Source organism: Bradysia coprophila, unplaced genomic scaffold (genome assembly GCF_014529535.1).
Source record: "Bradysia coprophila strain Holo2 unplaced genomic scaffold, BU_Bcop_v1 contig_324, whole genome shotgun sequence".
NCBI classification, from domain to species: Eukaryota; Metazoa; Arthropoda; class Insecta; order Diptera; family Sciaridae; genus Bradysia; species Bradysia coprophila.
Genome location: NW_023503584.1, coordinates 1,295,641 through 1,311,531, shown reverse-complemented (window position 1 = coordinate 1,311,531; position 15,891 = coordinate 1,295,641). Strand labels below are relative to the sequence as shown.

The following is a 15,891-nucleotide window of genomic DNA, read 5'->3' as shown; positions in this document are numbered from 1 at the left end:
CATTTTGTAAATTTAAAATCTCGTAAAATTTTACGATGCACGAGCAAATGCTGTTGAGTAGAAAAAGGGAGAAGTCAATAGGCCAAGACTTCTCCCTTTTCTACTCCTTATTCCTTTCTACCTTATTATTCAATTAGTAGTTTAGCCCAAGCAATCCTCTAGACGCTTCGAAATTTTGACTTAAATTTCATTTGATATTACATGGATATCTAAATGCAGAATAAATGTGTCCAATTAACGAATTATAAGAGAAATAAAATTTCATTGATTTAGCTTCATGTCCAAGGCTGACGATGTTGTTTCTTTTGAAGTATCTTCTGTTAACATAGTCATACTATGACGGAGTAAATACAGGCAGGAGTGCTTGTTTGACAGGGGACCTGAGTTATCTATTAGCCTTACATTTTGAGAAGTAAAATTAAATCAATTATGTCTGTTCATTTGAGTTCATTTTCTCATAAAAAAATATCAATCAATCACTTTCTATTCTGGAAGAGCATAGAAAGTGTACTACGCAAACAGCTTGACGCTATCATATCCCGTACCACTCGTTCAGTCCACACCTTCCTGGCTCACACTTCTTCCCACAATCAAATTGAAGCTCTAAATCGAACCAAAAACAAAAAAACAGGAAGCAGGCAGCACAACAGAGAAATCCACGTAATGGAAGACTAGTTAATGCGTGAAACATTACGACGGGCCTTATCATAACATCTGTTTCGGCCTCGAAACATTGAGCAATGGCGGCTACTGATCGTTGAAGACGGTGCTCTTCAGCTGATTCCAAAACTCACCTCTTCACAGGACAGGCTATGAGCGCTTCGTGAACCAGTGTTAGCGTCATAGGGGCATAGAATTTCATTTATAGTTCATTTTCACATAGTCTGTTGTTCCTTAATTTGACATCCGACAAATGAATCACTCCTGTCTGGAGTTACTCTGCCGTGGCCTGACCGCCTGACTCGTCAGATTCGAAAAGATATTGATCTCTTTCAGCATTTAGATATTCACATAGGGACTTCTCCATTCGAAAAATTCCGCACAAAAATATACTCTTTGTATGGCAAAGAATCAAAGCACAAGCTAAAGAAAGTATTTGCTTTGCTGTTTCGTGGTATGTACCCACAAATGTGAAGATGAAGTAAGGTTCTACCTACTGTCATATGTTATTGTTAACGACTACAAGAATACAACGACAAGCTCTGCCTAATTTGATCTGATATAGCAAAAAACAATGTTCAAAAAATGAAGTAAAAGATTTGAAATACTTAAATCGATGGAAGTAGTAGATCTGATAGTAAGGCAACTGATATGCTTACCGTCTGTAAAGTTAAGTCAGGTGTGTTTTTATGATCTCGCGTGTGATAGCCAAAAATAGACTGCACAATCAAAACAACTATATTTAACACTTACATTCTAGCTTTAGTTATCTCGCTAAGAGTTTGTTTTTATTTTCTTTTCTGAACTACGACGAAGACCAACGCGCACGCAAAATGCTCTTGAAGGAGTTCTTTCCGGTTTTATCCGATTAACTAGAATCAAACCAAACTGAAATACGCAGTCATTTACCTACAAAAAATGGTTCGACGCCAAAAAAACAAATTATTTGAAGCAAAAAATTGATAACCAAAATGTGGGCATGGCAGCGCCATTCTACTGATAAGCATAGACTCACGCATTGTTACTGCCACGTGAATCCATTGATATGAATTTTCTCATTCACCCCAACAATCAAAAATGAGAGACCGTAATAAACAAGCACACGATGATAATAAAATTAAATCAACCAACAAGATTAAACAACTCCGCACGAGCACGAAATCTAGTTTTTGGTCCAGCTATCACTCCACAAGTTCAAACTGGTGGATAACCTTTTGTTTTAAATTAGCAATTTTGCTAGCTCATGTCTCAGTAACGGAAGGTACGTAGTCGAATACGGTTCATTGTGATAGAGTTGAAAATGTTCAAAAGTATTGCAAAAATTTCAAAAGAATATTGTGGTTATCGTAACAGTTTAAGGTGCAGGAGTTCAGTCACATCGACTCCTAAGCTCCCAGATAGCGCGGATGTTGTTATAATTGGTAAAAATTATTTATCATGTGAATGACCAGTAGGCAAGCTTTTTTTGTGGTAGGGAGGGGCAGTCACCTCGAAAAGGGCTTACGTGGTCCGGAGGGCTAAAATATTGGACACGTATTTTTTTTTAGAATTTTAAAAAATATTTTAGGCACCTAGAAAAAGGCATTCATTCATATATACGAACACGTTGGTTAGAGCAGTACAGATATATTGTGCATATCTTTTTTACTGCTCTAACCAACGTGTTCGTATATATGAATGAATGCCTTTTTCTAGGTGCCTAAAATATTTTTTTAAATTCTAAGAAAAAATACGTGTCCAATATTTTAGCCCTCCGGACCACGTAAGCCCCTTTCGAGGTGACTGCCCCTCCCTACCCCAAAAAAAGCTTGCCTAATGACCAGACCATCGAAAAATCTAAGACAATAGTTTCTTACTCGACTGCCATGCCGTTTAACTTCGCATTACTGCCGTAAGAGTAATACGTTTTAAAGAGGAAATTCTTTTTTAAAAGGTGGAGGCTCCGCAGGATGTCACACGTTATATTTCTTGGCAAAGAAAGGGATTAAAGCCGTTCTATTGGAACGAAATAAATTAACTTCCGGAACGACCTGGCACACTGCTGGTCTAATTTGGAGACTTCGACCGAACGATGTGGACGTCCAGTAATATAACTTGGAATTGATGATTGACTTGAACACAAATTTTAACCGATTCATTTGTGATAGATTGCTGAATCGCTCGATTGACCTGATGAACAGAATTGAATCTGAAACTGGCTTCGACCCAGGGTTCATTAACAATGGGGGCATTTTTATTGCTCATAATGAGGTCGGTTGTTAATATTGTTTACTTTGCAATCTGTAACGTTCATATCTCATACGTTCAGAATCGACTAAACGAATATAAGAGACTATCGACATTCGGACGGGCCGTAGGAATCGAGAATCGAATACTAACATCAAATGAGACACAAGAAATATTCCCACTTTTGGATCCAAACTCGTTTATTGGAGCTCTCTATTCACCCGGCGACGGTGTAGTTGATCCAGCTATGTTGTGTACAGCCCTAACCAGAGCCGCTTCAAAAAACAACGGAGTGCGGGTCTTTGAAGACTGTCCAATTTTGGAGATTTTGACCGGCGAAAGTATTGTTGGTTCGAAGAATATTCAAGGCGTGCAGACACCATTCGGTACCATACGAACCAACTGTGTCGTTAATGCAACTGGTGTTTGGGGTAGAGATTTGTTTGAAAAGCATAACGTTCATTTGCCTTTAGTTCCAATGCGTCACGCATACATTGTTTCCGAACCGATTAAAGGCATCATGGGAATGCCAAATGTACGCGATCATGACAATTCGATTTATTTGAGAATTCAAGGGTCGTCAATCTGCATGGGTGGCTACGAAAGTAATCCGATACTTTTGGATCGAGTTCCTGATGATTTTCATTTCGGACTGTACGAACTGGACTGGAACACGTTCGAAGACCATATCAAAGGATCGGAAGCACTCTGTCCAGTATTTGGTACAGCTGGCGTTAAAACTACCATTTGCGGTCCTGAATCATTTACGCCAGACCATAAGCCACTGATGGGACCTGATCCACGACTAGATGGACTGTTCCACAATTGTGGTTTCAATTCAGCTGGTATGATGTTTGGCGGTGGTTGTGGTGAACAAATAGCTCATTGGATTGTTCACGGCAGGCCTGAATTTAATATGTTCGGTTTTGATATCAGACGGTATACACCGAAACAGACATCGAACCATAATTGGGCTGTGGAACGAAGTCATGAGGCGTACGCTAAAAATTATTCGAAAGTATTTCTGCATGACCAACCGTTAGCCGGTAGAAACTTTAAGAAAGATCCTCTACATGATGTGAGAGTTGAATTTAATGTCTGGAAGGTAAATGAAGTTAAAAAAAACCCTTGTTTCAGGTGATGATTAGCAAAGGTGCTGTGATGGAGGAGAAACAAGGTTGGGAACGACCGGGTTACTTCCTCAAGGATGAAATTGTTACAGTTCCTAATTATGATTGGTACGGAAATTATGGACACGTGAAACACGAGACAAATGTCTATTTCGATAAATTGCTGGGCGAACACAAATACGAGTTTTCCGACAATCACGAATTGGTGAGAATAAAATCCCAACAAAAAACTGGGGAAGTTTTCAGTTCTCATTGTTCCGTTTTATATTTTTCTTAAAAAAGATCGGACAAGAGTCAATGAATTGCCGAACGAATGCATCGCTGATAAACATTTCGTATTTCTGTAAACTGTTTTTGACTGGACCACAGGCTCAGGATGCTGCCGATTGGATTTTCACGGCTGACACAAACAAGGAACCGAACAAGTGAGAAAGTTTTCTTATTTATTCTCGAAGGAATTATTTTTTGTCTATATGGGACTTGATGGAACCCTATCAATGTCAATGCTTTGTCCACTGACTCTTTCTTTTGTTTATGTCACACGACCAATTGATGACAACAAATCGTTTCCTGTTTTTATTGTTTGCCGTTTTGAATGAAAACAATACGAACAGCAGACATAAACAAGTTGCTTTTATCACTATAAGTCGTGCGTACAAACAAGAGTCATGGGACACAAATTCTTATCAGGGATAGCAAAAATTTTGTTATTTGTTCAATTTGTCACATACGGCGATCTGTTATCGATAACGACGACAAAAATAATGACAAGCTCTGAGTAATATGGTCCTTTATGTAGTAAAATGCATGCTAAAAAAATGAAGTACAAGATTTTAAATCAACCAATTAAAAATACTTCGATCGACGGAAGTAATAGACCCGATAATTACAGTGGTCATATGCCTGCCTAAAAATAATTCACGAAAAGATCAAGACTTTCAGAGACCTTTGCTTGTCTGACTGATTCACCAAATCCAAATGTTCATTGCAATAACTGAGTGAACGTCCTCAACATGTTTTTTCATATTTGTTTTTAACTTTCGATATAGACTTATCTACACGTGTGCACTGAATAATAATGGTGGAGTTGAAAGTGATCTAACAGTAACAGTAATCGATTCAGGAAATGGCGAAGTGCACACCCCGTCATTTGATGGAAAAGGGTACTACATTGTTGCTGGTGGTACGTTGTGATTAATTTTAAATAATTTGTTTGAATTAGAGACCTGGAAGATAGCCTTAACCGAGAGTCTTATTCGACCTTATTTTCCAACAAAAACATAGCTAACGCCGACCCGTACGAAACACCTATTCGTATCAAGAGCCTTTAATGTGAAACTCTTCATTTCTCTTACTTCATTTTCTTCTCTGCTGAAAAACTATTCTTCCTTTTAAATCACTTACATTATCCACTCTTTGCCTTGTTATCATATACAAATAAATTGCCGGAGGCAATATAGACAGCCCCGTACGAAGTCAAATTTCATAAATTCCTATTTAAACAGCTATATACCGCTATATTTACCTATATTTCACTGTAAATAAACATTTCACAGAGGAATATGCTATTATATAGCTCTATATGTCTGTATATAGCTCAATATAGCTGTATATAGGTATATATAGATGTCCATATATGGAATCCCTGAAACCCCTCACACTTAACACATTATTTCCATGTTAACAGAAACTCTCTAAGCATCATTTTTCCCACTTTATATCACTTTTAATAAAATCCAATATGGCCGCCGGCAGCCATTTTGTTAGGAAACCGAAAATAGTACCGACGCTTAACATTCGTTAATACCTTTCAAACAAAAAAAAATTCATGAAATTCGGTCAAAATTTACTCGAGATATTGACAAAATACTCCACGTTCACTGTACGGCCGAGTAGCCAGCTAAGAGCTCACTCCAAGAGACCTAGCTCACGCTCCGGAGAAAATAATTTCATAAACTTTTTTTCCCTGATTGGTACGGTCAATACCTATCTAATAAAGCTAAAACGAACGAAATATGTTCAAATTTGGCCGACCTACAAGCAAAAACTGCTTCCCGCCCTGTGCCTGTTTCACACCAAGGGGTCTAACTCACGAGTTGGACATCCGATTTCCATAAACTTTTTTTTTGTCGATCGGTATTGTAAATACCTTTTATTTGATGTATCACTTACAAGTTTAACGTTTAAATGTCCGGAGATATCTTCGAAAAACCGTAAAGCACTTATTGGGCCACAGCTCGGGAGGGGTCGATCCAAAATCACTCATCTTCGAACTTAGCCTGTCTTTTGACATTACCAAACGGGGAAAAAAAGAATTTTCAAAATCGGATGCGTTTTACTCAAGTTATCGTGCAGACAGACAGACGGACGGACGGACGGACGGACGGACGGACGGACATTTTTTTTCTTGCTGATTTGGCATCTCTGGACAACCACAATAGGTTTCCCCTTACTCAGGGAGACGTGTTACAAACGTATGCGTAAACCTATAAGACCCCAGTACTTCGTACGGGTCTAAATATCAGCTGCGGTCGTGAGCAGCATTCTCCGCTGAATCTCAACTGAATTTCATGAATTTTTGTCTCCACTTTATGTTTTCGACAACAGTTTTGCACAGACAAAACCAACAACTCACCTTCTTCTTCAGAATCTATCAAACAATTGGTTTTAGTCCGTATGTACGACTCATCTTGTTACAGACCGCGATCATCGGTTATTGATAATGACCGCAGAGTGCAGAAATAAACGAAACTCTTTAAGTAAAACGGTCTTATATAGCAAAAAACGTATGTTCAAAAAAAAGGAAGTAAAAGATTTGAAGTCAATCTCTTGAAAATACGCTGATCAAATGAAGTGATAGATCTGATAGTAAATTGTTGTTATGCTTGCCGCCTGTGAAAGATGCATCCGTCAACAAATAACTAAATTTAATTTTGTTAAAAGGTGCATCGGGCTATTACACATTTGCACACATTCAAAGTGGTATCAAAGAAAAGGGATTCAATGCATCGATTGAGGACGTTACCGATAAAATTGGTGTGATTTCAATACAAGGTCCAAGAAGGTGTGGTATGAATGAAATATTTGCAAGTGAATTTACCTTATGAAACTGTTGATGAATTTCAGCCGAGATATTTTGCAAAAGGTCACCGACCTCGAATTATCAAATGATTCATTTCCTCCGTACACTTCACAAATGCTATCGATCAATGGCAAAGGTACGTCTCAACGAATTTATCAGGGAAAATGATCTGATTTACTGCAACAAAATTTGAATTTCAGAAAAAATTGATGTCCGGGCGTTACGTCTCAGCTTTATCGGAGAGCTAGGATTCGAACTACATATTCCAGCTGACAAATGTGTTGATGTTTACAACAAATTATGGGAAGTTGGCCAACCATTTGGTCTCGGAAATGTCGGCTATCGTTCGTTTTATTCAATGAGTTGTGAAAAAGGTAAATTGTGTCGCGATACCTTCACGATTCACTTAATTACATCATTTATCCATGAAGGCTATCACCTTTGGGGATTCGATCTCAGAATGGACGATTCACCGATCGAAGCCAATCTCGGATTCACATGCAGAAAGTTAGGAAATTATAAAGGAAAGGAGGCAATCGAAAAACAAAGACTGAGTGGCATCAATAAACGATTAGTTTTCCTCACACTGGACGAGAAAGTTCCATTATTCGGTTTAGAAGGAGTGTATCGCAATGGTGTACCAGTCGGTCATGTACGACGTGCTGAATACGCATATTATTTAGATAAAATGGTCGGCAAAGTTTTCGTAAGACATCCTGAAAATGGGACCGTTGATGCAGCCTTTTTGAAATCGGGAGAATATGAAGTGGAGGTGTTAGGACGTAAATACAAGGCAACGTGTCATTTGAAGAGTCCATTCGATCCGGAAAATAAACGAATTATGGGAGATTATTAATGATGGTCTGGTTTCGACTGTGTCGTCACGTGTCATCGATTCATATTACCTAATTGCAGTGATGATTTCTTAATTCCATTTAACACATTCCAGTAATTAATTACGTCGTTGAGAACGAATCAGTGCCCTCCCTTTTACAACATGTCATAAAAGTCTGAAAAATTTATTTACGAGAAACACTTCAAACAAATAATATTTCTCGTTTAAAATACAAAAGGATATTCCTACCAGAGGGGTGTCATATTTCACATTTTTGTATTGGATTTAATGTTGTTGTCGTAATACATTCCCAACTCACTGTTGTAGAGTCTACACCACACCAAATCGTTGAAAAATATATAAAATTGCCTCAAAACTATTTTCGGCTTTTTATTTTACGCATTCGGGTTCGGAATGGTTTCAATGTGCGAAGAAAGTTATTTTCGTAAGACACACACTTTTCCCCAAAATGATCACACTTTAAACGCCTAACAAATTAGGAATAGAGAAAAATGACCGGGTTGCAACTACCAACTCTTAAGATCGATGCGATTTTTACATGCGGAAATGCGTAGAAATTCGTGCAGTTGAATTTTTGTTAGAAAATTCACACCAATTTTAGCATTGAGTTCACGGTTAAGTATAAAAACTATTCTCAAAGTAAGTTTCACGTCTCTAGAAATGATACAAAACGGTAAGAACACAATACCCATAATTTGACAAATGTAGGCAATAATTTAGACATACCTTTTCCCCCTAACGCAGTATAGTGTGCATAAATTTGAGTTAAGGATTAAGAGAAAGAAAAACAACCTTATTGACAGAATTTGTGGTCAGGGTCAATTAATCATCGTAAACAAATTTATGCGATGTTGTTAAATACCCGACCGCCCATCTAATCATGTTTCGTCTATATGGGAATTTCTCTAAGAATTTTTAGTAAGAACTAGAGAGTATTTTTCAGCTTGATTAACATTGTCAAAGTGGATTTTGCAAGTTGATTTCTTACTTTCAATGTGGCGAATTAGGTATTTGCATTGATTTTATCAACGATCAACATAAGTCAAAATCAATTTGATCAAATGAAGCAGTAGATTCGATTAATTAACCAGTTACAGATGACAAGCATAATGACCAGAATTATTATCGGGTCCATTTACTGCCATCGATCAAAGTATTTTTAATCGGTTGATTTCAAATCTTGTACTTCAATTTTTTTAACATGCATTTTGTACTATATAAACGACCATATTACCCAGAGCTTGTCTCTATTTTTATTATGTTACTAATATATTTTAACAAAATACCCAGCCTTTGCAAAGAAAAGAAACAAATTAGTGTCGCTGGCGAAAACTGGAAGCAATTACTTCAAAACACTTCTTAAGATTCTGTTATGACCCTTCATCCTTACCGAGAATCGATTAGAAAAATCGTCACTTGCTCAGCTCCTGGAAATATTCCCTTGAACTACAGGGTAGGGTTCATGCTGGTCGATGTTACTACTTATTTAATCAGTTTATGTCCAACCCGTAGTTGGTCACAGCAGACGCATAAAAATTTTAAAATTGAATTTCATTACAAACAGCAGCAATGAATGCCTTCTTATACGGCTCTCATTTCCTTTTGTGTTACATAGAACATTAAGGTATGCTGAACCAAGTCACATCCTTAATTTGTCATGTTGAATCCTCTAAAAAAGGAATATCGTTACGTCCTCTGCTTATGAACTCAATTTGTATATCCCTAATTTCGATTTTCCAAAACAAAACGAACAAGGACAATCGAAATAGTACCGTTACGGTATATAATATAATTGAGTCGCCGCAATCAAATGTATGATTCCTTAAACCATATCCATAATTATAGCAACGAACATTGAATTCGTACCATATGTTTCCACCTTTAACAGGTGTCCGTAGTTCACCCCTCAAAAAAGCGCATGCGTCATGAAAAACTATCGATTTTTCCTTGTTGTTGTTGAATCATTGCCTGCAAGTCCTTCATTATGTTCATCGAGTTCGTTGTTACCGTTCAAAGAAAACTAGCTCGCCATTGAAAAATAACAATTATACCAAAGTGATTTAAAGGTTGTTTACCAAAAAAAATTTATTGTTGTGCCATCACATTGTGCTGGCTTTTCATCATTTAGTGCTATAAATTCGGGTACGATGGACGGACTTTGCTTTGATATTATTTTTTTACAAATATTTTTCTTCATAATTCGGAGGGACGAGCAAAATTTTCTTTGTTGAATTTCGAATGAAAATATTTTTTTGGTTTTTATTTTGAAAACATTTGATTATTATCGATGTGTGTTGATAAATTCAATTCAAGGATGGTAATTATTCGTACATGATGTGGTGACAAATTTGATTGTTAAAATTACGAAGCGAATTTTATTTTCACTTACTGCTTTCCATTGAGGAAGAAAGAAAGAAAAACAGAGAATGAGTCATCCCCATATATATATATACAATATTGATATTGTATCTCATTCCCGACGTTTGTCTTTTATATTTTGTTGTGCACGGTGTATGTATATACGTACGTATTCGTTTGGTTGGTTATACGGTCCACAGTATATAACATACGACAATGTAATGAAGAAGAAAAAATTATTTCAACCAGAAAATTTTATGATTTATTATTATATACATCGGTGCCACAGAACCAAACAGCCAATTAAAATATTTTTTTGTTTCTAAGGATTAACACACCAGTGAAATGGCTCTAGACTTCGCGGCTACATATAAAGTGCTAGTGCTCGGCGATTCAAACGTAGGAAAAACTTGCATTGTACATCGATACTGTGATGAAAGATATTACGACACATATATTTCAACAATCGGTAAGGATCATGGAAATTGAACGGATTGATTTTTTGTTTTTTCCACTGGATCTATTTTGTAACTGTTATTAATTCAGTAATTGGTCAATATTAGAACTAGAAAATAGAAGGGAAATGAACTAAATTGAAATATGAAAGAAATCTGATTTTTTGATCGACTAACACAAGTGACTTTCTGTAAATTAAAAAAAATCGGGAAAACGGTTGACATGCATTTCTTGGGTAAACCGTAAACGTTAGGATGACCTCAATCACCTCAATTGCTATTTGACCTTTTACAAAACGACAAACGGATTTATTTCATCTATTACTTCATTTGTTTAAAGTGGTGCATATGCAAAATCTGCTACTTCATTAGCTTTAACATACATTTTACTTTATAAAGTAACATTACCTAGCGCTCATATTGGTTATTTCGAGCGTCGTTGGCAACAACTGATGTGAGGGGAAATTTCGTTGACAAAGGATTTTCAAAAAGACAATCCCCTGAATTCCTATCGTTTTCCAAGGATTTTTTACTGATTCTGGATGGGTTTTTATACGGACAATTTATGAATTTGAGGATTTTCTTCCGTCAAATTTTGAAGGATTTGACGGAGTTTCTGTTGAGTGAGGATCAAAGGATCTCCTATGAATATTTGTCCCTCGAACTGATGGCTAACCGTAATTTGACAAGAAAGAAGATTTTTTTTTAATTTAGAGAAAATAATTTTCCTAAAAATTGGCTGTCATCTCGCCCATACCGCATACCTTGTTAAAAACATTTTTTGGTGATGGTTCAAATTCAATTTTAGATGAAATCTCATATTGAAACATTAAAAACACAAAATTAGGTCAATTGTTTTCAAACGATATTTTCATATATGTTCTCGTGTACCGGTAACAACGGTCTAGGTAATCAAGACTACAATGCTGCGTACATTGTTATGAAACCGTATCATAAAGCCAAGTATTTCCACCCTTTGGATTTAATTGTTTTGTAACGTGACGGCTAAAATTAACCGTTAGTAATACGATAGTAAACGACATAATTTCCAACCATTTTCTCAACAAACGGATGTGTCTCCAAAATGTAATTCATTTACATTAATAAGTCTGGTCAGGTAACAGCAAAAATGTGGTAAACTTAATGTTACATTTTTCAAAGACCACGCGGAACCACCACCCCCATATCGAAGTAACCACTCTGTCACCATACACAATATAATCCTGGGCGATAATCACACACAGGAAAAGCACACGAACCGTATAAAAGCTGATACCTCTGCCACCACTACAATTTTACAAATTACATAATTCATTGATATTTTTATTATGCTACCATATGATTCCATGGTGATGTATGTTGAATATTTTTATACTTTATATGGTACATCGCTATATACACATCACTGGCATCATAGGCATACTTTTGGCTAGACATAAAATTTTATATGGCTAGATTCAACCGTGTCGTTGGTGTTTATTCAGATCTGGTATATATAATTGTGTGTATGGAGGTTGTGTATAGGCAGCACTGGGTCATAAAAAGTTCAGTTTACGTGATACTATTACTTTGAGCAGTAAATATAGTAACATAAATCATTTGAATAATGGATTATGGGTGTTTCGTTCAAAGTTATTTCAATGACCTGGGTCAAATCAGGTGGAATTAGCTTGTGTTAATGGGGGGTTATTTCCGCGATATAGACAAAATTGTAAGGGAATACAATCGGAAGTGTATACGGTGTCATCTGCGATTATTAAGTGATTCGGATTAAGATTTATGTTGAAAATATGAACCGAGGGACAGATCTGCATATTTGTGGGAAACTTTGATATTTTTAGAGGTGATTTTTGTGGAAACCTTTCCTTACATTTTTTTATATCATGTTGTAAACACGGTCGGTGAGTTTGAAATAAGTGACGTATTTCGTTTCAGCTGATCCACTCATACAAACAAATACGGTTTTATGTCTTTAAACGGTCGTTTACCCGTATAAACAAGTATTGGCACATTTGTTTGTATGAGTTGATCAGCTGAAAAAAAATACGCCACTCATTTGAAAGATGCCGACTGTAGTTTCCTCGTCTAATTCAAAAGCAACAGACACAACAATATCTCTTTGTTCTTTTTTAGGAATCGATTTCAAACAGAAACTCATCAACTTGGACGGTGTACCAATCAAACTTCAAATTTGGGATACGGGTAAATTTGTTTTCTTGCTAATTTCTTATTCGTTGCAAGAAGTCACCTGGAATCACTGTAGTAGCATTGGTGTATGATAAACTTCTAAAATTGATCTGTTCATGGGCAGAACAATTTTTTTACAGACGACAAGTATATTACCAATATAATAATTCGAATCTATTACTTCTTTCTTCAAAAAAAAATCTTTTACTTCGTTTATTTTTAACATTATTTGCTTATATAAGACATTATCATTGTCGTCTTTGTCGTTAACAGATGAACAGTCTTAGGACATAATATCGCCTAATCACGGTGTAATGTGTAGTAATTGAATCTGTAACTTCATTTGTTCAATGTATCGTCCAGAAACTGATACATAAAATCTTTTACTTCATTTGTTTCAACATTTATTTTACAATTTATTTATACAACCACATGAGCCGCTGGTGATAGCTTATTTTTGACACTATTTGAAATTTTCTGTTTCATGAAATCTTGAGAAATATTTTCTCTCTTATCAATTTTTGGGCTGTGAAAATGTCAACCCCTACACTGCGATTCTGTGTTACTGTGCCCAAAATATAATAATCAAATACAAATTTTTAAATTTGACTTTTTTAATCAATTTTTGTTGCTTTCATTTCTCCTTCAAACAGCCGGTCAGGAACGTTTTAGGTTTGTGATAAAGAAAATGTAAAAAATCTTTTGAACATCTCATCATTCTAATATAATTCCAGAACGCTGACCACTGCCTACTATCGTGGTGCAATGGGAATACTTTTAATGTATGACGTAACAAGCTTGGAATCATTCAACAATCTTTCCTATTGGCTGAGAAACATCCAAGAAAATGCAGCTCCCGACGTGGTGAAGGTGCTAGCTGGCAATAAATGCGAATGTCTGCCAGCGCAGAGAATGGTGGAAAAGGAACGGGGAGACAGGGTAAATTACTGTGAATGTTCGAAATTACAGTTCCGTTGTGATTGTTTGTTTTCCTCCGATTCAAGATTGCTGAAAACTTTGACATGCCTTTCTTTGAAGTATCGTGCAAGAACAATATCAATATTGAAGAGTCTTTTCTGACGTTAGCTCGACAAATCCGGGAACAGCGAGAACATCGTGGCGAAAATTTTGATAATGACGGTACACAAGAAAAGAAATCGGGAACGGGATCAGGAACAGGTTTAGGACCATTTACATTAGGCAATAGTCCGGATAGTAACAGATGCTCTTGTTAAGTGTGGGATTTTTTTTAGAATTGATACATTTAATTGATTTGAATTGATACAGAGAACAGAGTATTTAAGGAACATTATATAATAAATTGAAGGAAAAAAAAACAACAAAAAAGTTCATATCACAGAAAGCCACATAAATTTTCTCAAACCGATAGATTTTAATAAAATTTAAAAAGAAGGAAATGAAACAGAAATACGAGAGCTACTACTCCTCAAACATCGAAAATCCATTTAACCTCTTTTTTTAACAAAACGTTTTTATCTTCTAAAAATGCTATTTAATCTACAAGAAAAGGCATGATGAATTTAAATGAAAAAAACATACAAAAAAGTAAGGCAAAATTAAAATTATATAAATGTTGCTTAAAATACTTCATTGATAAAAATAATTAACAAACCAAAAGTAAAATTTAAATTAATAAACCAAAAAAACATAACCTAAAAAAATTTAGTGAGCTAATTTAAACAAAAAAAAAATTAAATTTACCGAAGTATTATAAATAAAAAGAAAATTATATCTAGTGCGATTGACGGGAGAATTTAAAAATTAAATTTAAAAAAAAGTATTTAGAATGTAAGGAGGTAAACAGATGACAAAAAAGATGACGCTTTATTGAACCAACAACAAAACTGAAGAATGAACAACCAACAACAACAAAAAATGTAAATAAATTTGAAATAAATGTTTTATATACGCACAGGAGGTGGGTCAATTACAATTGAGTTTTCATTTTTGGATTAGAATCACAAATTAAAATGAAAAATCATCATCCATAATGAGTGTTATTAGTGTTTAGCAATCCACATATACGCGTGGTAGGGCCGTATAAACATGCTTATCCAGTTGTGTTTGTATGAGCTGAAAAACAGCTGAAGCAAATTTCGGCTGAAATTTGATTGGCCATTACTGTATTTGAAATTTGTTTATTAAAAACATTTATGCAACTCGAGATCATAGAGGTAAACTCGAGATCATAATGTTCGAAAACTGCGAACTTTAGATCCCTCTGTTGCATAATATGTTGTATGAATCACTGTGCGAAGTACTTGATCAAACTCATGATCATCTAGAGCCTAATAAAGTACTTCGCACTCGATGTTATAAATTCGAATTGGTGCACTGAATGGTGTGGTATTTTCGATGCATTTTCACACACAAAACCAACGCACTTCAAGCAAAACTGCTATTAATGACAGCTGCCAAATAGAGTACTTTTTGTATGAAATTTTATACCCACTCTTTTTACAGTGTAAAATTTTGTATGGAACACTGTCATGTTTCAGTACCCTATTTAGAGTACCACTTTTGCTTGAAGTGCGTTGACAAAACGATAAATTGAATATTTCGCAGGATATATGTGATATATGTGCATGAACCCTGAATTGAGCTGGCAAATATTTTCTATGGTTCATGCTAGAAACATTGCTGCTAAAGATGACATTTTTCATATCGTTAGACAACGCAAATGCTCTACAACAGAAAACGTTTAAAAAGAGGACGGATAAACTCAATAGTAGGTTACAGTGCACCCTGCGAAAATGATTCATTACATGGGGGAACAATTTTGAGATACGAGCAACTCACAAGTGTGTGTTTAAGCGCCAAGGTTTGAAAACTGTTATTTTGACAAGGGCAGAGTTTGCATATCCGAGCCGAAGGCGAGGTATGTAACTACCCGCGTCAAAATAACAGTTTTCAAAC

At 35.8% G+C, this 15,891-nt stretch overlaps 2 protein-coding genes across 4 annotated transcripts; both read left to right on the top strand.

Moving 5' to 3' along the window:
- Positions 1-1,916: 1,916 nt before the first annotated feature.
- Positions 1,917-8,312, top strand: LOC119079361 (sarcosine dehydrogenase, mitochondrial). The gene is made up of 11 exons (XM_037187209.1): positions 1,917-2,081; positions 2,594-2,744; positions 2,808-2,910; positions 2,969-3,964; positions 4,024-4,221; positions 4,299-4,441; positions 5,066-5,199; positions 6,960-7,080; positions 7,143-7,234; positions 7,299-7,472; positions 7,530-8,312. Exons 1-11 carry the CDS (start codon positions 1,961-1,963, stop codon positions 7,952-7,954), a joined length of 2,658 nt encoding a protein of 885 aa, XP_037043104.1. The 5' UTR covers positions 1,917-1,960; the 3' UTR covers positions 7,955-8,312.
- Positions 8,313-9,919: 1,607 nt separating this feature from the next.
- LOC119079358 (ras-related protein Rab-10) lies at positions 9,920-14,908 on the top strand. 3 transcript variants are annotated; one of them, XM_037187204.1, is made up of 7 exons: positions 9,927-10,096; positions 10,640-10,781; positions 12,901-12,969; positions 13,608-13,626; positions 13,689-13,893; positions 13,959-14,224; positions 14,259-14,294. In XM_037187204.1, exons 2-6 carry the CDS (start codon positions 10,658-10,660, stop codon positions 14,187-14,189), a joined length of 648 nt encoding a protein of 215 aa, XP_037043099.1. In that variant the 5' UTR covers positions 9,927-10,096; positions 10,640-10,657; the 3' UTR covers positions 14,190-14,224; positions 14,259-14,294. The 3 variants fall into 3 exon arrangements, with proteins under 3 accessions (XP_037043100.1, XP_037043099.1, XP_037043098.1); XM_037187205.1 differs by having other exon boundaries at positions 9,920-10,020; positions 13,959-14,908; XM_037187203.1 differs by having other exon boundaries at positions 13,959-14,908.
- The last annotated feature ends 983 nt before the right edge of the window (positions 14,909-15,891 follow it).

What these genes read in the sequence shown, in the direction of transcription:
- LOC119079361 (XM_037187209.1), top strand. Translation starts at nt 1,961, where the DNA reads ATGTTCAAAAGTATTGCAAAAATTTCAAAAGAATATTGTGGTTATCGT. An exon ending in TTTTTATTGCTCATAATGAG is followed by an intron (nt 2,911 to 2,968) that starts GTCGGTTGTTAA and finishes TCATACGTTCAG; the next exon opens with AATCGACTAAACGAATATAA. An exon ending in TCAATACAAGGTCCAAGAAG is followed by an intron (nt 7,081 to 7,142) that starts GTGTGGTATGAA and finishes GATGAATTTCAG; the next exon opens with CCGAGATATTTTGCAAAAGG.
- LOC119079358 (XM_037187205.1), top strand. Translation starts at nt 10,658, where the DNA reads ATGGCTCTAGACTTCGCGGCTACATATAAAGTGCTAGTGCTCGGCGAT. An exon ending in CACATATATTTCAACAATCG is followed by an intron (nt 10,782 to 12,900) that starts GTAAGGATCATG and finishes GTTCTTTTTTAG; the next exon opens with GAATCGATTTCAAACAGAAA. An exon ending in AAAAGGAACGGGGAGACAGG is followed by an intron (nt 13,894 to 13,958) that starts GTAAATTACTGT and finishes CTCCGATTCAAG; the next exon opens with ATTGCTGAAAACTTTGACAT.